This window comes from Punctularia strigosozonata (genome assembly GCF_000264995.1).
Source record: "Punctularia strigosozonata HHB-11173 SS5 unplaced genomic scaffold PUNSTscaffold_3, whole genome shotgun sequence".
Classification (NCBI taxonomy): Eukaryota; Fungi; Basidiomycota; class Agaricomycetes; order Corticiales; family Punctulariaceae; genus Punctularia; species Punctularia strigosozonata.
The window spans coordinates 925,818-950,242 of NW_006767435.1; the positions used below are offsets into that span (position 1 = coordinate 925,818).

At 58.1% G+C, this 24,425-nt stretch overlaps 8 protein-coding genes and 1 pseudogene across 9 annotated transcripts; 4 read left to right on the top strand and 5 right to left on the bottom strand.

Annotated features, from left to right (window-relative positions):
• Positions 1 to 447: 447 nt before the first annotated feature.
• Positions 448 to 1,548, top strand: PUNSTDRAFT_131598 (alpha/beta-hydrolase; the record flags this gene model as incomplete). Its single annotated transcript, XM_007380899.1, has 2 exons — positions 448 to 594; positions 661 to 1,548. The coding sequence occupies 2 exons, from the start codon at positions 448 to 450 to the stop codon at positions 1,546 to 1,548; spliced, it is 1,035 nt and encodes a 344-aa protein (XP_007380961.1).
• Positions 1,549 to 2,573: 1,025 nt separating this feature from the next.
• Positions 2,574 to 2,657, bottom strand: PUNSTDRAFT_t37 (annotated as a pseudogene). Its single transcript has one exon. The product of its transcript is annotated as a tRNA-OTHER (tRNA).
• Positions 2,658 to 4,227: 1,570 nt separating this feature from the next.
• On the bottom strand, positions 4,228 to 5,766 carry PUNSTDRAFT_63352 (pectin lyase-like protein; the record flags this gene model as incomplete). The annotated part of the gene is made up of 6 exons (XM_007380900.1): positions 4,228 to 4,556; positions 4,623 to 4,680; positions 4,732 to 5,015; positions 5,047 to 5,123; positions 5,181 to 5,437; positions 5,491 to 5,766. 6 exons carry the CDS (start codon positions 5,764 to 5,766, stop codon positions 4,228 to 4,230), a joined length of 1,281 nt encoding a protein of 426 aa, XP_007380962.1.
• A 1,026-nt stretch (positions 5,767 to 6,792) lies between these two features.
• PUNSTDRAFT_111584 (kinase-like protein) lies at positions 6,793 to 8,051 on the bottom strand (the record flags this gene model as incomplete). Its single annotated transcript, XM_007380901.1, has 5 exons — positions 6,793 to 6,936; positions 6,997 to 7,190; positions 7,248 to 7,289; positions 7,353 to 7,755; positions 7,815 to 8,051. 5 exons carry the CDS (start codon positions 8,049 to 8,051, stop codon positions 6,793 to 6,795), a joined length of 1,020 nt encoding a protein of 339 aa, XP_007380963.1.
• Positions 8,052 to 8,339: 288 nt separating this feature from the next.
• PUNSTDRAFT_62096 (copper transporter) lies at positions 8,340 to 9,068 on the bottom strand (the record flags this gene model as incomplete). Its single annotated transcript, XM_007380902.1, has 4 exons — positions 8,340 to 8,462; positions 8,512 to 8,611; positions 8,671 to 8,952; positions 9,007 to 9,068. 4 exons carry the CDS (start codon positions 9,066 to 9,068, stop codon positions 8,340 to 8,342), a joined length of 567 nt encoding a protein of 188 aa, XP_007380964.1.
• Positions 9,069 to 9,255: 187 nt separating this feature from the next.
• Positions 9,256 to 13,136, top strand: PUNSTDRAFT_118834 (uncharacterized protein). The gene is made up of 18 exons (XM_007380903.1): positions 9,256 to 9,538; positions 9,613 to 9,758; positions 9,830 to 9,980; positions 10,032 to 10,102; positions 10,165 to 10,292; positions 10,349 to 10,708; positions 10,780 to 10,906; positions 10,961 to 11,067; positions 11,127 to 11,380; positions 11,435 to 11,462; positions 11,520 to 11,631; positions 11,688 to 11,770; positions 11,840 to 12,064; positions 12,115 to 12,184; positions 12,236 to 12,303; positions 12,358 to 12,427; positions 12,480 to 12,551; positions 12,643 to 13,136. Exons 1-18 carry the CDS (start codon positions 9,376 to 9,378, stop codon positions 13,033 to 13,035), a joined length of 2,628 nt encoding a protein of 875 aa, XP_007380965.1. The 5' UTR covers positions 9,256 to 9,375; the 3' UTR covers positions 13,036 to 13,136.
• A 2,032-nt stretch (positions 13,137 to 15,168) lies between these two features.
• On the top strand, positions 15,169 to 18,155 carry PUNSTDRAFT_118835 (Rpr2-domain-containing protein). Its single transcript, XM_007380904.1, has 3 exons — positions 15,169 to 15,504; positions 15,566 to 15,648; positions 15,744 to 18,155. Exons 1-3 carry the CDS (start codon positions 15,179 to 15,181, stop codon positions 16,157 to 16,159), a joined length of 825 nt encoding a protein of 274 aa, XP_007380966.1. The 5' UTR covers positions 15,169 to 15,178; the 3' UTR covers positions 16,160 to 18,155.
• Positions 18,156 to 19,172: 1,017 nt separating this feature from the next.
• PUNSTDRAFT_63396 (uncharacterized protein) lies at positions 19,173 to 19,714 on the top strand (the record flags this gene model as incomplete). Its single annotated transcript, XM_007380905.1, has 2 exons — positions 19,173 to 19,392; positions 19,476 to 19,714. The coding sequence occupies 2 exons, from the start codon at positions 19,173 to 19,175 to the stop codon at positions 19,712 to 19,714; spliced, it is 459 nt and encodes a 152-aa protein (XP_007380967.1).
• A 3,933-nt stretch (positions 19,715 to 23,647) lies between these two features.
• On the bottom strand, positions 23,648 to 24,392 carry PUNSTDRAFT_131608 (uncharacterized protein; the record flags this gene model as incomplete). Its single annotated transcript, XM_007380906.1, has 2 exons — positions 23,648 to 23,975; positions 24,040 to 24,392. 2 exons carry the CDS (start codon positions 24,390 to 24,392, stop codon positions 23,648 to 23,650), a joined length of 681 nt encoding a protein of 226 aa, XP_007380968.1.
• Between the last annotated feature and the right edge of the window lie 33 nt (positions 24,393 to 24,425).

The window sequence follows — 24,425 nt, forward strand, 5'->3', positions numbered from 1 at the left end:
CGCCCTGGTTGCCGACGTCACGGACTTGCGTCTCTCTCGTACGCTCACATGATAGTTTGCTCGCTCTCACCTACTATATACCAGTTGAGCGCTATACTACCACCGTGTCGAGCTCGACAGGTTGTCTATTTGTAAGTCGGTCCTCGGAGGCAACTCTCGGCAGTCGTACATGTACTCGACCACAGCCGCACACCATCCCGCCGAAGATAAAGAGGACGGTGGGATTTCTCTTTCTACACCCGACATTGGGCGTGCGTCACGAACCGGCATCGTGATGGCTCTCAGTCGTCGGAACGTTCTCCAGTATGCTACCTTGCACCTGCCGGGCAAGCTCGTCACGTAGAGCCGATGGTATTCGTAGCCACGGCGTCCGTCCTCGTCGACTATAACCACGCCGGGCTGTTCTATGGTCGAACAAAACAATCGCATTAACGTGCGCTTTCAACAATGCCGCCCTTCACCATCGCTCGTCCAAAGGCAACGTTTGCCTTCAAGCACGTTCAGGAAAGGCCTTTGCTGCTCGACGTCTATGCAGCCGAAGGCACGGCAGGCGGACCGCGTCCCGCCATCCTCCACTTCCACGGTGGCGGACTGGTACGTTACCGCCCATCCATCTCGTTCCACGACCCTATCAAAATCTCACTCGCGCGTCGATCCCAGATCTCCGGCGACCGCACCTTCGTCCCGCCCTGGCTCGTCGCCGCAGCGCTCCACCGCGACTGGCTCGTGATCTCCGCCGACTTCCGTTGTCTCCCCGAGTCGACGGGCGCCGAGCTCGCCGAAGACCTGCGCGACGCGTACGACTGGCTGGCGCGCGGCGGCGGCGGCGCGAGCAAAGACCTGCCCGACCGCCCGATCGACCCCGCGCGCATCGCCGTCGTCGGCGGCAGCGGCGGCGGGTACTGCGCGCTCCTCGGCGGCGCCGAGCTCTTCCGCGACCCTGCCCCCGTAGCCATATTCATGCTCTATCCGCTGTCGGACCCCGCGTGGCCCACGTACCTCGCCGGGCCCGGATTCGAGCGACGAGGGGTGATGGGGCACGCCGTTGAGGACGCGGCGCCGACGCTCGCTGAGATCGAGGAGCGCATCGCGCGAGGGGAGTGTAGCTTCGGGGAGGCGTTCCAGCCCAAGGCGGACATGTCGAGGCACGGACGATGGCCGTACATGCGCTTCGTGCTCCAGGAGGGCCTTGTCGCGGACTACCTCACCGGCGTGCGCGGGATGGCGGCGAAGATCAGGGAGGAGGGAGTGGAGAAGGCGGTGCCCGAGCACCTGCGGCATCTCTTCCCAGCCGAGTTTGGGGTCCACAAGGAGCTATCGCCGCTTATCATCTGGCACGGTACGGCTGACGCAGTGATCGACATCGCTCAGAGCGAGAAGTTGGTGGCAAAGTGCAAGGAGGTGGAAGCGGTGGTGCATTTCTTCGCGGTGGAGGGAGCGCAGCACGGTTTCGATTTTGCGTATGTGGATGTGGAGGGCAGCAAGGATAAGAAGCCTGGGGAATCGGAGTTGGAGAAATGCATCCAGGCGCTGGAGCAGTATATGTAAAGTCGAGCCGGCGAGAGAGGTGGTGCATGTCTCTTACCATCGTCTTAGATATGTACTAGCATCATTAGCGTGCGCTATGCGACGCTATGCACCAAAGTCATGACATGCCACCGTACTCGAAGTATGCACAAATCCCTGTCACAATTGTTGTTGACTGGCCCATGCATGTACCTTTACTCAATCTGCATATGGTGCTCATCTTTCCAGCCCGAGATGGGTGTACATGGTTGTCATAGCGTGTGCCGTTAACTTTGACCTATGATGAATGTAACCTGCCTTTTAGACAAAGGGGTGTGTACGTGTCCACCAACTAATGTGCATTAGTTATTGTGAGTTGTATTGACATCACCATTAGTGTGTGGTACTGTGAGTTCTACGAATTAAGATAGGGCTCATTCAGTTTCAACAGGTCCCACGGGTCTTGCTAGTCGAATAAAATATTCTACGTTCAAAATTCACAGAAATCGCCGCCACAGATTTCAAGATAATGTACATTCAAAGAGAATTGTGGTTTTAGGATTAAAGAGTGTACCCCATAGCGAGTGGAATTCGCTGCGCAGCACTTATCACACCTGTTGAAACTGAATGAGCCCTATCTTACCATGTGTTAGTCACTGTAGTTGATTAGCATGGGCATCAGTTACTGAGCATGTCTTATCACTCTGACTTTTACCCATGAGCATGCATCAGTTATGGTGTATGGCTCTTCTCATTCCCGTGTGCTAGTCACGGCGACTGATTAGTACATACCTAGCTTTACCAATCAGAATACATCAGTGAGCACAACTTATCGTTTTCTTTAGTTACTGTGACTTATTATCGTACACTCAGTTTGGTATCACTTAGTGTCACTTAAGTATTACACCGACTTCCGTCCTTTAGCGTGCATTTGTTGCTGTAGCTTATGACTGCTACTTCACGGCTCAGGCATGACTGAGACTGGATCTGATCGCACTTTCTTACCGTACACAATTACTGACTCTGATCCAGTGTGGCTCGTTCGATTAATCATGCAGTGATTCATCTGCGCGCGAGCAGGATCGAACCCGTGACCTGGGCAAAATCCCGGATCGTCACCATCGACGCGCTAGCCACTTCGCCAAGCGAGCGTGCTAGTCGCAGTCCGCATGCAAATCTATAATGGAATTACAGGAGCGTGTGGCTGATGATTAATGTGATGTCATCGCTTATTCGGCCCGTTCACGTGACTCAAGCCCGCCAGCCAATCAGATTGTCTTTTTGACTTTGTCCTCCTCCTTTATAATAGAAGATACCGGCGATCAACACGCACCGAAAATCTTCATGGAGGCTGGTTCCGTGGTACGTCTGAAAACCACCGGGTTGTTGCCTGGGGCTTGGAGCCTCGCTCTAAACCGCCATGACCATACGACGGCAGTACGACGTATGCTCGTCCGGAAGCACCATATCATCTGCCCACGTACACGGCCGCAGGGCTCCATGTCCTTCCGTGTCGCTTTCGCATCACTAATTGAAGGCGATCGATAATCGAATTGCACGATATATGCATGCTGCCGCTACTGCTGCGTGCAATCGGTCAATGGGCTTAGCGAGACTACGGGCGAATCCGTGCAAGCAAGCCGTATAAAACAACGAAGCCGTTCCGAGACTTCTCGCTCCCCGGCAATGTCGAACAGCATCCCCCACGTGCAAAAGACATTCTCCTTCAAGGAGATCCGAGGCCAGCCATTGCTGCTAGACGTATGGGCAGCGGAGAAGCCCTCTGGTGGACCACGCCCCGCTACTATTCTACACTTCCATGTCGGCGGGATGGTATGTGCGATCATCCGCCCCTCCCCGCCCGTTTCCTCGTTCGGTGTTCCGATCCTCTTTTTTCCTAATCCCTTGTTGATACAATACGACAGGTCTCCGGCGATCGCACCATCATCCCACCGTGGCTGGTCCCTGCCACGCTTAGACGCGACTGGGTGGTGAGCTGCTAAAGAAGGCCCAAGAAGTCGGCGCCGTTATAGAGTTGATTCGCGTTGATGGCGCCGACCACGCATTCGACTACGCGTACCGGGACGTGGAAGGTATGAAGGGTGATCCACAGGCGCTGGCAGTGCAGAAGACCATCAAGGCATTGGAAAAGTACCTTGGATCAGTGGTGTTACTGACCGATCATATTATGTCCCGGTTGTGACGGGTGACTTGCCTGAGCTTGCTCAGGTACAGCACCAATCGTATCCGATATCAGGTTTGGTTAGATACTAATATAAGGTTGTGATTTGCGAGAGTAAAGTTTCACCCGCGTGTCAGGCGGGGCGTAGGGTCGGACAGAGGTCGATAATGGCTCGGGGGAACTCCTGAGAGTCGCCTAGAGATATGTAACATGACCCAGAGAGAATGGCAAACGAATCAATCCCGAGAGGACGTTGAGTAGTAGATCCTGGGGAAAGCCCGACTGACAAGGTGCTCAGATATCGAGCGAACGCCGCTGCACGTAGCCTTCAGTAAAGCGAGACATGCGTACCGAGACGTGGAAGGCCCGAAAGTGCAGATGAGCATCAAGAAATTGGACAAACACCTGGGATGAAGTCCATGACCGTTTCGTATTCCGTGTATGTTATCAAGCGAGCCGGAGTGTACAATATTTGGATGTGCCTTGAGGGCACAACCTCGATACGAAGTTCATTCTCTACACATGAAACATGCATCGACTTAAACACTTCCAGTACAGTTAAACCCGATCGAACTTGCTACATTGCTGCACAAATAAAGAGCTGGGACGTCACCTCCACCAGCCTCTGCTAGGTGAACACCTTCGATGGCAACGTTCTCGCACGGGGCGGCGCCGCTGCATTGTATCTCGGCCACGGTCCCTGACGCAGTGGTCCCGGTCATGTTTACCCACGACACGTTGGCGATCTTGAGGGTGGATGTGTCGCAGCCGCCTGTCGCGCCTGAGAACGAGGTGCATTGCGTAACTTGTACCGGGTAGTCGGTGATATTCGCCAATGTCCAGTTTTGCCAGACGACGTTCTGAACGACTGCCGGATCGTAAACAAATCATGGTCACGACAAGTTACTCGCGCATTAATGAGAAAGGGGCTTACCGCCCGTTCCACCACCGCCACCATTCGGAGGAAATCCTTGCCGAACACCGGTCCATGTCTTTTTACAGATGGTTCATTTACCGGCGAAGATCGTTACAGCCATGCTTACTTTTATATAGCCAGTGTACCTTGTGCGGATGGCTTCTATATTCCGAGCAATCACACCATCGATGTACTCGTATATGCCTGCGTATTGACCAATGCTGCCCATCGCGACGCCAAGACCGCGGTAGAACGTGCAATCTTCAATGAGGATGTTCGTGGAGTTCGCCTTACACGCGATGGAGTCATCGCCGTTGTCAATCGTCCAGCGCCGGAAAGTGATTCGATCTGAAGCGAGGGTGTCCGCGCCGTCTGTGTTGCGTGCCGGATTCTGGTGAACGCGTTCCCAATCTGCATGAACGGGAATAGCCTGCGAACCCACGCACATGATTATCCGAAGTGCTGTTGACGTAGATATCTTGTAGAAGAACATTCTGAGACCACGCTATGGTCATTGTCCTGGAGAAAGCAATTATGAGCATGCCGCCATCCTGGAGCCAAAGTTTGCATACACACCACATCTGACTTTGGACAAACCGAAGACCTTCAAAAATCGAGTCTCGAGTCTTCCAGATGGTGATAGCATGCGGTCGACCCGGATAGTTGCTCTGCCCTTGGACGAAGTCGTACCACAGTTGACCGTTTCCATCGAGAGTGCCGGTGCCGTACCCGTTGACGCGTAGACGCTCGCCACCGAAGAACCATGCCGAAGACTGGTTCTGGTAGCCCAACGGAAGGCTCGTAGCAAGCCAATTCGTGATGTTGGTCCCCCACTGATCGTGCGATCAGAGCGTTCCGCGATGGAGTAAAGTAGCAGGCGACGAACCAGCAAATAGCCATGCAAGTCGACGGTGCAATCTGATAGGCCAGTAGTGTTCATAACTTGCTCGATGTGAAATGTCTGACTGGGCGGAAACACCACACGTCCGGCGTGTCCGCACCTCTGAAACGCCTCGATAACCGCAGCCGAGTCGTCGCCACCATCGCTATCGGGAACCACCGTACAGACACCGGAAACATATCCCGGGTCTTTTGTATGGAGGACGTGTCCGGAGAGCACGAGGAGAGGTAGAATCAAGGCTGGAATTAAATGGGCTAGCATGACTGAGACGTCATGGAGACGACATACGATTCGCCCTTTCTTATACGACTCGACATCCACAGGGTCAGAGCTTCAGCGTGACGTGCTCGAGACATCAACCCGCAGTAGTGGAGGCTTCGCATGCATCGATGTAGCAGGTTCATCTTCGAATTCTTCCGCATCAGGGCGGGCCGTTCGAGCACGTTCAGTTGGACACATGCGCACACAGATGATGTTCTATGATTCAAATCTGCGATTCCGGGCTAACGAGGTGCGCCCTGTAGATCTGTAGTATATTGGTCTCGTGTTCGCATTGAGCAAAGCGATGCAAGCCGGGTGTGATCCAGCTATCGAGGAGGTAAAGGAGAGGGCCATGTGTTCAAGCCGATTGACGTCTCGTCCCGAAGGTCTTATGAGCCGGCCCTAATGTTTCCCACGCTGCATCACCTACAAAAATTTTGCTCGCGCATTTCGGTTTCTTTAGAACATACTCGATCGTGCGTGCCCCCCCTGCGTTTTCATGCCGATACGTCGTGCTAACCATGCCTTGCTCTTCACAGAGGATCTGTTATTCAGTATCTTACCGAGTCTCGCTTGTTTACACAAGCCGCATCCTTCAAATCCACTCGATGAGATTCGCGCCCGCTCGTTATACTGAGAACATGTCTGCCTTTCGGCGGACTCGAGGACGTTTGGCTTACCTGAAGCTTGCGCCTTTCGGGGCCATTCTTCGGGTTCGCCAGCGAGCCGGGCGTTTGTCTGATGGATTCTGCTTCCGGAGGGGATGCAGCTTCGTTATACATGTATATGTACGCTCAATGAAAACTCTCGTTGCATTCATACTGTGATTGTGGATCTTGTCGCAGCGTTGATGGTGTCGTGCTTTTTTGCTCGAGCGAGTCAAGAATGGTAGGAAGTTACGCCGCATGATCGAGGATGTCGGTTCCCAGACGACCGCTCATCCAAATCTCGTCTACTGCGCAAGGAGCTACTGAAAGGGCGATTCCAGACGACCAACGCGACGGAGCTGTGCGACATCAGCTTAGTCTACTCGGCTGCAATAGGATATGGTATCAAAACGGGATGCGACATCGCATCCTTTGCGCTAAGACGCCGCGACGGGGAGTAGGCCATCATCTCCTCCAGCAAATCCTTGACTTCGTTTCGAACATCGAACATGCCGACCACGCTCTACGCGCAAGCAGGTCCATTATTCGCCATGAGCTCGGGATGCAGAGGATGTGCTCTTACCTCTACAGTTGGACCTGTTATCGTCGTCTCCACCTCAGTCGTTGGCGCAAGCCCCATGTCTTGCCGTTCTTCGCTGGTCGGTTCGCCTAATGTTTGTCGGCAAAGCTCACCCTGGGCTTCTTCGGTTTCGGCGTACTCCATCAACGGCTCGCCGATGAACATGTTGACCATCAGCAGCGCCAGCGCGAAGACGTCTGTCGTTCCCAAGTCAGCAAACGTGGGACATCGGGACGATACTTGCGGCGACACACCAACTTTGCACGTATACAGGGTGGATCCGAACAGGGCTTCCGCTGGATGTGGTTGAAAATCAGCAATCGAGGGCGGCGGCGTTCGACAGTTCGCGGACGACGTACGTGCCCTCGCGTTCCGGTGCCCGTAGATATGGGTATTCTCCACGCCAGGGTCGAGGCGCTTCGCGCACCCAAAGTCGCACAGCACCACCCTCCCGCCCTCGGGGAACGCGCCGTGATCGACGTCCACGAGGACGTTCGGGAGCTTGAGGTCGCGGTGCGCAATGAGCCGCGCGGGGTCGTGCATGTACGCGAGCGCGGAGAGGATCTGGCGCGCGTAGGACAGGACGTGCGGGAGCGGGATCGGCAGCGCGAGCGACTCGAGCGTGGCGGGAATAACGGGCGTTAGGAGCATGTGGAGATAGCGGGCGATGCTCGGATCGTCCGGGTCGTCGGTGAACCAGAAGGCGTCTAGGCGGAGGATGTGGGGGTGAAGAAGCAGCGAGTGGACTTCGTGCTCGCGGTGCTGAGTATGATGGATCAGCGAATCGTGAAGAGGCGACAGCGAGGGGCGAAAGACCGTACCTTGTATCTGACTTCCTGTCTCGATCGCTTCAGAGCCATGATTTTACCGGGAATATTTTGTCCTGCATTGGACGCGGCATCGCCCCAGCCAAGGATTCTGACGGAGTGAACGGTGCTGAAGCCGCCGTCCGCGATGTAGGCTACCGGCTCGTAGGTAATCGCCACAGGCTTCGGAACGTCCTCTGCACTCCTCGCAGGCAAGGATGCCGATACAGTGAGGGAACTGCTTTCCGTCATGGAAGTGTATCCCCTGGCGCATGATTGACCGCACTATATCGGGAAGAGCATGACTCAAAAGGTATTTGCCACGTTCAAGCGCAGTCGTTGATAAGGATCCGGATGATACAGTTGGCATCACTACGTTGGCCAGTTACGTGGGTGTCCCAGGATGGCATTGTGTAAACAGAGCAGAACAGCAAAAACGCACAGGTACTAGTAGCACAAAAACATTTGTACGCGAAAATGCTTCATCGGAAGTCATACGAGCAGCGCCGGGTAAGAAGCGCGGGAACGCCAACGTTCACATCAATGGCACGCCATGCCTTTGCCGGAAGCACCTCCGGAGAGGACGGCCTCTGGGTCCATGGCAGGATTGAAGACGTAGTGGCCGAGAGCAGCTCCCACCACGACAGCGAGGATGAGATAAGCCTGACGTACAAATGAGAAATGTCTCCTGATAGTGTGAAGGAAGGCTCACGTTGTACGTCATGAAGACTAGCATAAGGAAGAACGACAGGAAGACGGTTGCGCCGTACAGGAAAGATCTGAGAGCACGAGCCGCAGGAGGGATGGGTGTCCTGTAGACGAGATAGTTTCAGTCATCATAGCGCATATACGGAGAGAGAGTGAGCTAAACACGCACTCCGCCTTTGAAACCCGCCGACCAGTCAGTAATCCGTCTTCCTCAGCGGCATCCCCGTCGTTCTCAGGGAGCTCTCCACTCACCAATCCTCCCCGACCCTTGCCCTTCGCGGTCATCGAGAGCGCGATGCGCTTGTCGACCGTCGTCTGGAACATGCGGAGCCATTCGTAGAAGGCGCCCAGCGCGACAATGATAAAGAACGAGAAAACGAAGGCGGTCGTCGTCCGGATGTGCCAGCTCCTAAAGACGATGCATGTGTTCTCTATCTGAGTGTTCCTGGAAACCGAACGTCAGCCAGGTCATTGCAACGAGATAGGGATGCGCGAATACCAGAGCATATTCATGGAGCATCTGGGCGGCATTGTGTGTCCACTATGATCCCCGTGGTTCATGGTGAAGGAGGTTGATGTCGATGAGAGAGCGTTGCGCGACCGAACTCTGTCGTAGGTCGCAGTGCACAGTACGCCGGCGGCCAGACGCCTCCAGACGCTCTGCCGGTCCACGTGACTTGGCGGCGCACGGCCGAGAGAACAGACCCGATGTACACGTGCAAATCAATGCTGGACGCGGCCGTTCTCAGTTGCCAGCCGCGATCTCGGACAAGCTTGGCCTACTTGACTCTTGAGCGTTTGACGGTTCTAAGGCTCACAAATAACCGTTGCATCTTGAGCGAAGTGTACGGTCTCTGGCAAACCAGAAATGAGTACTGTTGAAAAGGGCGAGCTTCCAGTTGAATTAGTGGTCTCCATTCACCGCATCTTGGATGGACCGGAGGACACGACTCGGAGCTCTGACCCTTTAGATGCTCTTTCATCGGCTGAGCTCAACCCTGTCGATGTTCTCAACGAGTACTTTCCGGATGGTCAGTCTCCTGTCTCATACCTCCAGACGCGATTGTAAGATCGAGCGCTGACTGCGAGCCTGTACGGAATGTAGAAGCATCCCTCGCCCAGCTCGGTGCAGTCCAGGCGCGACTACAGCAGCAAGAAGAAGATGTGCTCCGCGAGATAGACGAGTTGATGGTAGAATTGCGACGAGGGCAGGACCCGAATCGCATGCAGCTCATACAGGAGATGATATCCGTAAGTGCGGTATTGTCCGCGTTCCAGTAACGCGTGCCGTCACTCGCTGACGCCCTTTACTCAACCCCTAGGATCTCCTAGGACAAATGTCTCGCATCCGAGAGAAAGCGACCGAATCCGAGGCCGTTGTCCGTAACATCACTAAAGACATACAAGTATTGGATCTGGCCAAGAAGAATCTCATACTTAGTATGACGACGCTCAAACGATTGCAAATGTTAGGTGCGATAATCTTATGGCGTGTCGAGAAACATTGCTTATCAAGACACCTAGTGAATGCATTGACGCAGCTGGAGGATCTTGTGAAGGAACGGAAGTATGCGGATATCGCGGAAACGCTGTCAGTACGTGCCACGATTTCACCTCACATGCTCCTTCTGATGGTGTATATTGCTTTCCTTGACAGGCAGTTAAGCAGATTTCGGCGTCATTCAAGGGCTATACTGCAGTACCGCATATCGCTCAAATTTGGAGACGCATCCAAGAGTTGCAGGGCCGAATCCGAACTCTGCTGGATGCAGACTTTGATGCCTTGTATGTTCACGTCATCTTCGACTAGGGTGTTGCGCTGACAGTTATATGTTGCTCAGCTACATGCAAGATACCTCGCGCCCGGGACAAATGGTCAAGCCCGCGCAGATCGCATCCGCCTGCTTAGTCGTCGATGTCTTAGGTCCCGATGTTCGCGCGCACTTCGTGGACCGTTATGTGACACTGGAGCTCAAGGATTATCGCCGCATCTTCCGGATTTCCCCTGCATCGACCGCTGGAAGCTCCAAAGCCGCTGCCACTTCGGAGGAGAATGAAGCGGCCGGTCTGGACAACATCAGCAGGCGGTTTGCCTGGTTTAGGCGATTGCTTGCAACTCATGATCAAGAGGTGGCAAGGGTATTTCCACCGGAATGGCATGTTGGGTGGGCATTGGTTACCAGATTCGCGGATATCACAAGGTGGGCTGTATACCTGTGGCCTTGAACTGCTCAGGATTGATGCTGATACGACGATCGTGATGTATCGGCAGGGACGACATGGCGACACTGCTTGCCAAGGGGGAAGCTTCCAAGTCGCTGCCTGTATCGCTTCTACTCGAGACGCTACAGCAGACATTGGAGTTCGAGGCCTCCATGGCAAAGAAGTATGCTACACCCGTGAGTGACCGTAATCTATACCGCGGCCGCCTCGCTCATCATGCGAAAATGCAGTTCGTCGACATCCTCAAGAGCTCATCTCCGGCTATGACGAAGCCCGTGATGCCCATTTCCACCGCTTGGGAGGCGCACCTCGGGGTATTCGTGGAAGCGCAGGATAAGCAAGTCACCCCCAGTCCATCTTCATTTCTGCTAAAGCTAATACTATGTACTATCCTAGGGCTCTTGCGGACATGCTGGCGCCTCATCGTGCATCCTTGAACAAGGGCCCTCCGCGATCTTCTTTGGATGCACCATCATCTGGAAGGCCGTCACTGGAGGATGCAGAGGAGACGGAGGCCCGCGTATTACCATCCTCCACCGAGCTATTCTACTTCTATGCACAGAGCCTTGAACAATGCGCCAAGTTATCTACCGGGCAACCATTATACGATCTGTGTCAGGTACACAAACGGTGGCTGAGGACTTATGCAGGTACGTACATACCAGATGTTGAATCCGAACTCACACCTGAGGTTTCGTTCATAGAGGATGTCTTGATTCCGACTATCAAACGGTAAGATTTCTTGCCATCGCTGAATCACGCCTAGAATCTCACTTGAAACCATATCAGCCCTTTGCCACAAACGAGAAGGTCACTAGATACGCGAATGGACGCGGAACAGCTTAAAACCGCGTGTGTCCTGATTAATACTGCCGATTATTGCCAGACAACTGCACTGGAGGTAAGCCTATCACAGCATTGTTCCTTAAATCAACGTCGAACCATGATCGCTTCTAGCTGGAGGAGAAGATCAAGGAAAAGATTCGGGACGATCTCAAAGAAAAGGTCAGCTTACAAGACGAACGCGACATATTCGTGGGGTACGAGCACCTTCCAGGCTCATAACAGAGAGTGTCTCACGTCTTCTTTGCCCTGCCCTCGCGGTGTAGAGTCATTTCCGCCACTATTGTGATTCAACTCCGGGAATTGGAAAACGCCTGCGAGGCTGCGTTCTCGGCCATGGCGCGCACGTCTTGGGGAACCATCAGCCAGGTCAGCGGACCTTCGGCATACGTGGCGGACCTCGAACATGCGATGGAGTCTGTCGCGGCCATCCTTGAACCCCGCGTAGAGCAAAAGAAGTACCTGAGGAATTTCTTCGACAAGGGCGCCAAGTGCGTACGATCTTGATTCGGGCTGTTAAAGCTGTCTAACATGGTCCCAGCCTGATACTGACCCGCTTCACGAATGCGCTCGTGAAGAGTCGACCGCTGAAGGAGATAGGAGCTGAGCAGGTGAGTGACTTGTCATCGCCTCCGTTGACGGCGGTTGATCGGACCTTTCAGAGCCTCATTGACCTTCAGGCGGTCAAGGCGGCATTGCTGAAGTTGCCCGGTGACCACGCGACTTCCATGTACGTCTCATAGCCCGAGGTATCCGCAGACATTCACCAATGTCTGTCGTGTAGCTACTCCAAGAACGTGACCAGGACCACGACGAACCTTGAGGCGTTACTGAAAGTCATCGTTACGTCGATCGTAAGCCCGTCTAGTGTTGACTACCTCGCTTCCATGCTCACGCGCGTTTTAGGATCCGGCCGAAGGTTTCATCCTCAACTACACCATCCAGATCGGCGACGACTCCTTCTCAAACTTTCAAAAGGCGAGCTTTTATTTTTTCCTGCGCCATTCGTCGCGCATTTTTTGTTTTTTACCGCAGCTCCTTATACCCAACCGACCGGTTTCTCCCGCAGGTCCTCGACCTCAAAGGGACGCCGAAGACGGACCAGAACCACCTGCTGGACAACTTCGTCGCGATCACGAGCACGATGCAGGACCTGCAGCCGACCTCGTTCCTGTCCGCGCTCGACATGAACCCGCCGTCGACGGTCTATCAGGGCTCTTCGCAGGCGGCCGCCCCGTCGTCGTCGATGACCCCTTCCGGCAGCCGGGTGAACCTCCCGGCGTTGTTGGCCGGGACCGGCGCGGGCGAGGGCATCCTGGCCGCGCTGGGCTCGCCGCCGCTGAGCGGCCCGCCGACGGGCGACGGCGTGGGAAGAGGCGAGGCGGCGCAGAAGCCGCAGGTGTTCCAGTCGTTGAAGGGCTTTATGCACTTTGGGCTGCGGAGGGATACGGCTCCCCCCTAAGGGGCGGGAGATGTGCGGACACACGCACTCTCTCTCGATCTCCCCTTGTATACGCCTTTTCTTTTTCGGGTCTCCTGGATCAATTAATCGAGGAATACGATGTTTTACGCCGCGGGATATTCGTTACATCATGCGTCGAATTTATGGGAGACCGTCGCCCCCGCAATGCGATTACATCGTCCGTTACGTTTACGGGCGCGCTTAGGTGGCCCGGGGTAGGCGCTCGATAGGAGCCGTTAAACCCATGCAGGAAGGGATGTCAGGTCATCATCATGCGGGCCCGCCGTCTCCCCCGGCGAGATCTTTCATCGCCTTTTGCACCTCGAGCCGCTCCATCACCGCCCTGTGGAGACTCGATTGCTGCCGGGCCGATGCTTTCGCTTTGGCTTTTGATTGCGATTGCGATTGCGATTGCGATGTCGGTAGGGATGATGGGTCCGTCGAGGGATCCGGTGGCGCCGCAGCTGACGGATCGGTGGGGTGATTCACGTGCGTCGCTGCCGTCGTTGATGATGATGACGACGACGTCGTCGTCAAGTGCGAGGGGACGATGATGGGCGTTTGGCGGGGCGGCGGGGGCCACTGGGAGGAAAAGAGGTTATGAGAATGATTTTATGTTTTTATTCATTGTTGGGAGAGGGGGGGACACTTGATAGGAGGAGGGGATACGTACGCCGCGATTGGGTTGATTGAAGTGGAGGGCGGCCCATGGAGGGCATTCCTTTTCCAGGTGCGTGATGTGGTCTTCGAGGTATCGCAGACGGTCCAGGAGAGATCGCGGCGGGGCGGGTACTGCGAAAAGAGGGAATCGCGTGAGATGGGAAAAGGCCGTGCGGAAGGGACGGGGGGCGGGCGGGCGTTTACCGTAGCGGACCGCGAAGTGGGCCTCGATGTTGCGCAGGCGCACGTCGAGGCCAGGGTGCCTTTGCGCGGTCGGTACGCCCGGGTGCGCGGCGGCGCCGGAGGAGGAGGCGGAGGCGGAGGGGGCGCCGGTGCCGGCTTTCACGGTGCGCCGCAGAGGCCCGTCCTCGTTCTTCGCGATGTCGTACTTCATCTGCACGTCGCGGTCGACGGGCTTGGCGTCCGTGCGCGCGCACGACGCCGGTCTTTCCGTGCCCGCGTCTCCGTCTTCGACGTTCAGGCGGCGTTTCTTCTCGGCGAGGGAGTGGAGGAACTCGGCGCGGTTGGAGGCGTCGTTCCGTGCCCGGTTGCGCGCGAGGAATTGGGCGATGGACCGGTTGATCTGCCTGAAAAAAAGACAGAGACGGTCTCGTCGATTGAGCGCACGGACCGAGGGAGCGGGTATGACTTTCGTTTTATACCTACGTCGGAGGTTGAGGAGGACGGCCACCGGAGAGATGGACGTGGTCCAGCTTGCGCTCGTCCAACGGTATTCGTGGTCCCTTCTCGTCCGAGCCGGTCAGTCCTCCTTTTTCATGCAGCAGCTGCGGCGCGTTTTCGAATATCAGTCACGTCGACGTGGTGGGGTCCAACGATGAGACACGGCGCGTTCACCTGAAGATGTTCGCGCAGCGTGTCGAGCGCGCTCGCGACGGTGGTCTGCTCGACGTCCGGGTTGAGCACGAGCATGTCGAGCTCGAACCCTTTCAAAGCCTGCGTCAGGCCAGCTTGTTCCAGAAAGGTTTTGATCGCCGTGTCCCAGCCTCGGCGGAACGGGACAGGAGGGGGAGACGGCGTTCTGCCTGGCGATCTCGCTTCACGTCGCGGAGTCCCGGCATCCTGACCTCGCCCGTGCGAGCCGGAAGGCTGGTACGCGGAGGACGACGAGGATTGTGCAGGCGCGTTGCCGCCGTTCGAGGGTGCTGCGAACGCTTGGGGCCGAGAGGGGTGATGAGGGGAGTAGTATGCTAATGAGGACGCGCTCGGTTGGGCTTGTGATGTCCCGTCGTTGCGGGCCCCGGGGCTCTGAGAAGGACCGGCGGCAGACGGTGGCGGCCCGTTCGCCATGGCCAACGACGACGAAGGGAAACAGACGCGACGTTCTCAGGCGATCGATCCACGCGCCCTCGTTTCGCGACTTCCTCCTCTCAGCTGCACCTGTTTGCCTCCAAGCTTAGCTTGAAGCTCGATCACCAGTGCACAGTACCCGACTGCGCGCCGACGGTCGTATCTGTTTTGACCGATGGCGAAGAAGAACACCAAGGACGAGGCGCCGAATCCGAACGCCGTCGCCAACCGCGACATCCTGCAGCGGCTCAACTTCCTCTACCAGGCCAGCGTCTACATGAACAGCATCCAGCCTCCCTCCGCCCACGCGGGCCCCTCTCAGAGTTCAATCAAGCCCGATGCGGCGGCCCCGGTCGCAGCGACGCCTGGAGAGGCTAGCGCGCCCTCACGCCCGGTCGCAACCAAGAAGCGGCGGCCGCGCCGGACGATCAGGACGACCGATCTGGCGCGGGAGTACGTGAAGGACATGAAGCTCGTCGGGCGCAAGACGACGGTCCGGCTGTACGTCTTTCGCAGCCGGATCTCCAAGGGACGATCCGACTTACACACACATCGTTTTTAGGGACCCGTCCGTGAAACGCACGATCTGCAAGGGCTGCAACCTCGTCCTTCTCCCTGGGACGACCGCGCGCGTGCGTATCCACGGTGCGTTTTCGTCCCTCGCCTTGTATATCATGCTCTAATGTGTACACCACATGCAACCTTTTGGGTTTTCGCCTCTATCTTTCGTTCGTTTCTAGCATCGTGCTCGCACGGGAACGCGATCGTATACACTTGCCTCTCCTGCCACATGCTCCGCCGGATACCCGCCCCGCCTACGCTCGACCCTCCAACAACAGCAACAACAACAACAACAGCGCTATCAGAAGCCGCTCCCGGCGCGGCCCATCACGAAGATCCCCCGCAGTCTATACATGACGTCGATCAGGCCAAAAACGACGCGGGCGTCGTCGTCGCCGTCGCGCCTTGCGCAGCCCCGGGCTCATCTATGAGCCACGCCGAGCGCGAGCGCGTGGGGACGATCCGCCGCCCGAGGGGCAAGAAGCCGCGCGCGGCGCGGCCGCCCCCCCTGTTCCAACGCGCGAACGCCGGGCACGTCGTCTTTCGCGGCAACGAGCCGATCACGGACCCGGACGCGAGCTATCCGTGGGCGTAAAGTCCATCACCTTGCACACACGAAGCGCACGAATACGTGCCCCCGCCCCCCTCCCCCCGCGCGCTCTCTCTCTCTCTATCATCCTTCTTAACAAACGGAGAGGGGAAAAAATAAAAACAACTGCCGCAGATATAAAGGACAGAAAAACGCGCTCGGCCAAAAAAAAACCGGGGTGGGGCTCGTCGTCTTCCTTATTTTCCTACTCCTTGCCGGCAACGATGTTGACGAGGATCTCCTGAACGCTCCGCCTCGTCCACCGGCTCAGGTCCGGCGGCGGCTGCGCGGCGGGGAACGCCAGGCTGGCGAGGACCTGCTCCTCCGGGCTCGCGCGCGCGCGCAGCCGGTGCGCGATCGCGAGCGGCACCGCGCTGCGCACGTCCGCCTCCGACGCATCCATCGCCCGCGCCGGGAGCGGGAGCGGGAGCGCGTCCCGGGACACCAGCGTGCGCGCCGCCGAGCTCTTCCCCGCCGATCGCCGGTCGGGATCGTGCACCGTCTGCGCGTCCTCCTCCTCCTCCTCCATCTCCATCTCCTCCTCCATCTTCTCCTCCACATCGTCCTCCTCCAGATCGTCCTCCTCGTCGTGTCCGTCGTGCGTGCGAGGGGAGGGATGGGGATGTCGAGGACGGATGCCGGTCGTGTCCCCGTCGAGGAGCCGCAGCGCGCGCACGACGTCCGCCGCGTCCTTGTGGGCGCGCACGGTGAGGAGCGCGCCGTCGAGCTCGGGGTGGTGTCGCGCGAGGGAGACGAGGTCGGCGAGGTAGAGGTCGAGCGTCGGGTGGACGCGCACGGAGGCGCGCAGCGTGCGCAGCGCGGCGAGATCGGCGTGCGAGATCGGCGGGCCGCTGCCGCCGGGGGAGGAGGAGGAGGGGGGATCGTCGTCGGGGGCGTGGGCGGCGCCCGAAATGGATACGTGCGCGCAGACGGAGAAGCGGTCGAGCTGCGGGCTGGCGTCAGCGGGGAAGAGGAGGAGGGAGGAAGAGGGAGGAGGGAGGGAGGAAGGCGGAGGAAAGAGGAGGAAGGAGGAGGAAAGGGCAACTCACGAGGCCGGGGTGGATCGCGGGCGGCTCGTGCGCGTCGTCTGGGCAGACGGACACCACCATGAAGCCCGGCGGGAGATCGCGCTGCGCGCCGTCGGGCGCGGCGAAATGGCCGTCGAGGAGGGTCTGGAAGAGGCACCGCTGCGCGGGCACGCCGACGTGCTCGAGGCCGGTGAGGACGAGCGCGTCCGGGACCGTCGTCGTCTCGGTGGGCTCGGCTGGCGCGCGGGGTATCACGGACGGCTCCGGGGGGGCGTGCGGGGGCGTCGGGCGGAGGGAGCCTTTGGTGGGGCCGTCGCGCGCCCGCGTGCCGATGCTGCTCGGGTGCGAGGAGGGCCGGCGGAGGGCGCGCGGAGGCGAGAGGAAGAGGGCGCGCAGGAGGTCGGCCGGGGCGAGCGCGTGCCGGAGCTTGAGTTTCTGGGTGCGCAGGCCGAAGACGGTGGCGAGGATCTGTAGATTAGACGGAGGCGCGGGGTCAGCAGCGTCCCCTGCGCGTTAACACGTTGACGATGGATTCTCTCGCGTCATCCGTCTGGACGGGTGGCGCAGGGGGGGGCGGTGCGTCAAGAAGTCAATTAAAACTTGGGAGGCGCGCCATCAATCGATAGTGGCTGGGTTGGCAGGGGTGGCGGACGTGCGGGAGGCGCAGGTCATAGGATACCAAACGCGTGCGCTGAGCGCTCGGAGGCACTGAACGGCTCGGATCAGGCGCCTCAGACGTCTCAATGTATCAAAGGGCGTTATGACACGATCTGGCAGGATGCAGTAATCCGGGGTGTGTATAGATGCAGGCCGCACCTGGCCAGCCCCACGCTCGGTCCGATGATGGCGAAACCGATACAGGGAACGCCGACGACGAAAGGCCGCAGCATCAAAAGCAGCTGGTATATCGAGAAAGATAATAGAGATGGGAGACTCACCGAAGAGGTTAATCGGGCTACGGAGCTGATATCGGCTGGGCGGGTACGGATCAGGAGATGTTTGTTGCCCGAGATCAGGCAGAGCAGCAGCGACTGGAGGATGACGGGGTCTTTGATGAGCGTCGGTGGGGCACCTAGGTCCTGCAGGCGCGATAGGAGCACCGCGAAGTAGCCGGACGCGCCGGGGTCGAAACCTGAGCCTGACATATTCGATGAGATGACCGTTAGTAGTATGGCGCCTATGCCTGTTTTCCTTTGTTAGCGTTTCAGGTGGATGCAGATCGGCGTGGGTGTGGACGCAGGGTGCGCGTGCAGAGAGGGCTGGCTGGCAACGGGCCCGCGTCAGACGTTGATGGGAGAAACCCCCCGTCTGGACCGAGGATCTGTGGTTTCTCGGTGAACCAGGTCAATGCCCCCTGGACGCCACTGGGAGGAGGATGTATATGATTGATTGGAGTATGGTATGCTAGTTGCCGTTCGGTTGCGCGATGGGATCTGGTCCCTGGGCAAGGCTGTCCCTTATGTCGACAGATTGCGCCGTCGCAGAGGGACCAGGCGACGAACACGAAAGGGAGGAAGGAAGCTCGTGCGGGCCAATGGCGCGGTCCGCTGGGCCGGACGTTCTCACGGGATAATATTGGCCGAATAATCGCGTCTTCACGTCCGCCCCCTGCACGAGGCTGCTCGCTGATGGAAGCCGGGCGCGGTAACTAGGCGTGCGGCGCTTCGGCGAGTCGAAGCACGCCCACCCTTGCCGCCGCTCAGACCGGAAATATGACCACAGAGATCCCGTACGTATAGATACCAGACGCTGCCTGGCTCTCATGATTGACAGAACCCCCATGCGCCTGCGCGCGTTACCCCCGGTTTGCGCGCTCCTTCATATACCGTTCTCCTGAGCCTTGCGTCGGGATCCCGATCTTCCGTCGCGCTTCTAGACGACTCGACTGCCCCCTTGCTTATCTCTGGCGTCGCAACGTCGACCAGTAACCACTCGATCGGCCACCAGAGCTCTGCTAGCCCCCTTGGACCGTCGTAGCTAGCGCGCTCTGCATGGCCGACGTTTATCGCGTTATCATCGACGATACATCTCCAGTCGTATATTACGCTCCCTTGGCGGAACCCCTCACCAACTCCGACCCGCTCACCGGATGGGTGCCCTTCTTCACCGACTCCGGCTTTCCGACCAGCGCCTCCCTCGGCGACGTCGGGAACGGCACGAGCTACCATGTCACCTCGCTCAGCGGCGCGCAGCTGTCCGTGCAATGGTTCGGTACGCGTCTCGCTCTCGACCCCGTTTCAGTCCCGAGATCTCAACCGGGTTTCCGTTCCGCGCTGGGTCTCGCGCGCGTGCAGGAACGGGCATCCAGCTTTTCGGCAACGCGACGGGTGCCTCTTACGACATCCTCGTCGACGGCAAAGCGAGCGTCGCCTTCTCCTCGTCTCTGGACGAGAACGTCCTCGCCGCCGTCGACGATCTCAAGCAGGGTAACCACACCATCTCGCTCGTCGCCCGCCCGGACACGAACACGACCGCCAGCTCGATCGCGTTCGACCGCGCGACCGCGACCATATCCGCCGAACGCGCCAAGTAAAGTAGTTTCGTGCCGCGTCGCCCTTCTCGCCGAGGCTGATATATTTCGTTTCTTCCCCCCCCCCCACCCCCGCGGTAGTTGCACTATCGACACCGCGCCCGTGGACGATCGCGACGTCGCGTTTCGCGGCGCGTGGTCTTTCACGTCCGACATCGCGATCGGGGGCAAGAACCAGTCGTTTCACGCGTCCAACTCGAGCGGCGACGACGCGACCTTCCGCTTCACCGGTGAGTGACGCGCGGCGCGATGTCGGTGTAAACCACCCCGCACAGCCTTTCTCACAAAAAAAAAAAATCCCCCCCTAACAGGATCCGCGGTGTACGTGTACGGCTTCCTCAGCGAACGCTCGGGCCCCTACAATGTCACGCTGGACGCGCTATCGGCGTCGTACGACGGCCAGTCGCCCTGGACCGAAGAGACGCTGCTGTTCCACGCCACCGGCCTCGACGACTCGCAAGCGCACAACCTGAAGATCGTGAACGCCGGCGACAGTATGCTAGCGATCGGCACTCTAGAGGTGGTCACAGTGACAGGCGGCGTATCGTATGCACCCACTTCCTCCTTATTTCACGCACAAAGACCGGTGTATTCACGGGACCCCACATAGGACGCACCCTCACTCGGGTCTGCCCCGAGGCACGATCGCCGCGCTCGCCGTCACAGGCGCCCTCGTCTTCCTCGCCCTCCTCGGCCTGCTCCTCTTCTTCCTCCTCCGGCGACGCCGCCGCCGAAAGTCGTCCTCTCCCGCCCTCCGCGGCTTCGCCCTCGGCCTGCCCGCCGTCGACCTCGCCTCCGACGACGGCCACGGCACCGCCCTCGCCGAGAAAGGCGACAGCACCCACGGGCGCGACGACCCGTCGCCCGTCGTGTTCGCGCCCGTCTTCGGCGTCGCGCAGCCGCCGATCGGGCCCGGCCGGCAGCGGCGACGGTCGCGCACGATTTCGTGGGCGGCGACGCCGCATCCGCACGATCGCCGCGGGAGCGGCTCGGCGCTCCTGGCGAACGTCGCCGGCGATCCCGGGTACGCGTCGACGGACACCAACGGCAACCGGCCGGCGAGCGCGCCGAGCATCGCGGACGACCTGCGGCGCATCGCGCGCGCGGAGGCGCTCTGTCTGCCCGGCGCCCAGGCCGCCACTTCCGGGGGAGAAGGAGGTGGTGGTCGAGGGGGAGGGGGAGGGGGCGAACCCGGAGCGACGCGCCGGCAGCGCGACAACGTACTCTCCTTCATCGACTTTGCGTCCTCGACGCCCTCCTCCATCCGGGCCGACAACTCCACCTCCGCGTCCTCCTCCCGCATGGACGACGGTGCCGCTGCTGCTGCACTGGGCGAGCCGCCCGGCACGGCGACGACGCAGCGGTTCAAGTCGTCCCCGGACCAGATCTCGCTCACGCTCCAGGGCCCGCGGCGGATCTCGACGACCGCGACGCACGCGCGCGGGGCGTCGGCCGCGTCCTCCGGCGGGGAGGAGGAGCGGGTCTCCCCGACGGAGAGCATGCCCGTCACCGTGTCCGACATCCAGTTCCGGCCCGCGGACGAGCTGTCGCAGTTCGATCCGGCGTCGAGGCGGGCGAGCGGCGAGCCTTCCCAGCAGCAGCAGCAGCACCCGCCGCACCCGCCGCTGCGCACGACGTCGTCGCCGTTCATTGTGCAGAGGATGCTGGGGATCGGGCCGGGCACCCCGCCGCTGCCGACAGTGACGGTCAGCACCCCGCCGCCTGCTGGTCCGCCGCCCCGGCCGTGGCCGATGTCTCCTCGCTCTCCCGGATCATCTCCTCCGCCTCCGCCTCGGGGTCCGCGATAGCGATCTCCCCCCTTCCCTTCTTGCCTGCGATGCGATGGCAAAACATTCGCACATCCCATCGCACCCCACATCCGCTTCCTTTCCGGCGTTGATTGGGTTCTGGAGCAGTGAAATGGCAGGCTACTGTTTTTTTTTTACTATCTTACAGCGCACATCCCCTTTCCCATTCTTAAACGACCATTTTTTTTTCTTCCTCGGTTTTCTTCCATCCATCGGGCGAATCGCATCACTGGCCAAAACAGGACCTCGAACTATATACTTCATCGCATTTTTTGACTTTTTTTCTTTCTGTACGGCTTTTTTCTCATCTTCGCATCAACGCGCGTTCCGTCCTCTCCTTGTAAAAACTCTGTGTACTTGTATGTTTGTTATGTTTAGGGATCGATCGGCTGTAGTGGGTCAGCCAAAAGCCCCGCGTGGAAGACAGACCATCGCATCGGCCCGGGTTGAACGTTGGTACTCCAAACGGGGAACGCGTTCCGGGAGCGGGTGGAACGGGGGGGGGGGCTGACTCCAGAGCCGCGAAAGTGGGTTTAGTCCGTTTCGCGCGTAAGAGATCCGACGGAGGCGCATGGGGAGGAGCAACGTTCGCGGTTGCAGGGAAACGTTAACCTCCCCTGATCTCCGGCCCATTGTTAGGCATAGCAGTCCACGTATTGCGCCCCCAGTGGTGGACGAAGCTTCATCTACGGCTCGTCTGCTGACTTCCCTTCTCGTCTGAGGACCGGGGTCAGCGGTTGCCCGGATCTACGAAGCCTGGTATGCGCAGCGCGATAAGACGGACCTGGGCACTCTCAGTGCCCTCCCGCCTTGAAATGACTCTGAAACGCTTCATATGCGGCCCTCGTGCGCTGATTGCGCTCGATGTGGGCGCGCGGAGATTGACAAGGTTTTCCGGAAGCCGGGGCGGGTTGCCACGGCGCAGGAACTTCCGCGTGCGAGAGGTATATATGGGACGCGCGCGAGCTTGTGATCACTATGACAGGGTAACAAAGAGGCGGTAGTTGATGAATTCATGATGCGTATATATATAAGCGCGGAAGAAGACCATAGCGCGCCTTCTCGTTGAGCACATACGATAGCAATGAGTCGAGATGCTTCGATCTAATGTCGGGCAGAGTCCGCAGTCTGGTAGAAACTGGGCGATTCAGTCATCGCCCCGTGTCGGCTCGCAAAAATGCTGCAGGAAAGTTTTCGTCGGTGCCGGACCATGCAGCAACGTACCTGGACTTACGTTGAGTCGCGACGCGTGGTGAGGACTGTGTAGCTGCGTCCGGCAATTCCAGCCATACCAACAGTTCTCTTGTATCGTCTTGCCTCCTGCATTGATGGTTGACATTAGCCAAAATCTCAGTGTCAGCTGCCAACAGCGATCCACTTACCCTCGATCTTTGCCGCCAAGCGCCATGACACTATGTGGTCCGCGATGAATCGTCTGATACACGGTGTACAGAGTGAATCGTCTTCCGCCCATTCATGCCCGTAATCCTGCGGCGTGTCGGTCTTGTGACGCATAACTCTGCAACGAAGCATATCTCTGATGATGTGCTCGTAGAGGAAGCCGCTGGTATTGCCCTGGATATCGGCTATGAAATCATTTCGTTCCGTAAGGTTCCGAGCCAAGCGACCGGGCAGCATGTCGAACAGCTGTCCCAAAGTAATTATACCCCTCAAAAGCTCATAGTCTAAGAGAGGTAGTTGAACTCAGATGCATTGCAATATCGATTTGTGGACGCACTTCCTTTGCACCACAAGTCTCCGGCTTCGTCTGCCGTTACCTGGCAACGGTTACCTATTCATGTTCGGTCGGGTATCTGATTGCTGTAGGAAAGGACTGAAATACGGACATGTTGCAGGATACGCTCGTTTTTCGAGCAATGCTGTCCGCCAATGTGTAGGACGAGTAGAACTGTTGTCGTCCCCGCCTGCTTCCATTCGCTGGGGGCGCTGGCGTTTCTCGTGTAGCTTCGATATCGTGGATGTGAGGAACGGGCGTGAAATTGGTGTCTCTACAAAATCTCCGACGAAGTCGTCCTCGTCCCATATGCTGCGATCCCTGTAGCATTGGCAGATCAATTTCGGACCAGCCGCCACGTTCATGTTTACTACTTCGTCTGTTGTATTCTCCTCAGCGCGATTTCAGGACGGAGGACTGGATATGATCACCAGAAGGTTCGGCGTTATGGATTGCGCCACCTGCCTTGATGGACCATACGATAGTTTCTCGCGCGAAGTGCACAGCGGCCTCGATCTCCTTCAGTTCCGCATCCGAGAAGGTGTTTAGATACTCCTGCTGATTTTGAGCCGTGTCGCTCGCTGGAGGGGCCATGTCCTCATCGTCCTCGCTATCGATCCCAAATGCAATACAGAAAATCCAGTATCTGTACATCGCACGATGGAATCGATGGGATTCGTTGGGATCGAGCTTGGTTTGCGATGTTGAGGGGTCCTTGTGTCTGCATGTACCATGCCCAGGCGTCGATCGCTCTTCGTGAACGAACTCATATGAGGCTAACGCACCTCCAGCTGAACAAGTCCTCGAGCTCATAGACGACCTTAGCATTCTTGACTAGGTCTTGTAGTTCATGTGTTTGTGGAGGTTCTTCCAACACGGAGTGCTCGTCGATCGGAACACCGGTATTCCTAGCGTCAACGTCGCCTTGCATCCGCACGAGGGCTAACGCTTGTGCAACAGCAGGCCCTGTCTGATTTACGGTGATGGAACGTTGGATGGACATTGGATGACGTTTGTAGACATTGTAAACGGCCTTGCATGAGAGTATGAACGAGACAAGGGTTTTGAATTCGTCAATTGTGGAGAGAATACTGTCGACAATATCGTCGTCGAGCGGGAAGCCGTTGTAGGCACGCATCATCGTAAGCTGGGAGTATGCAAATCGTATGAA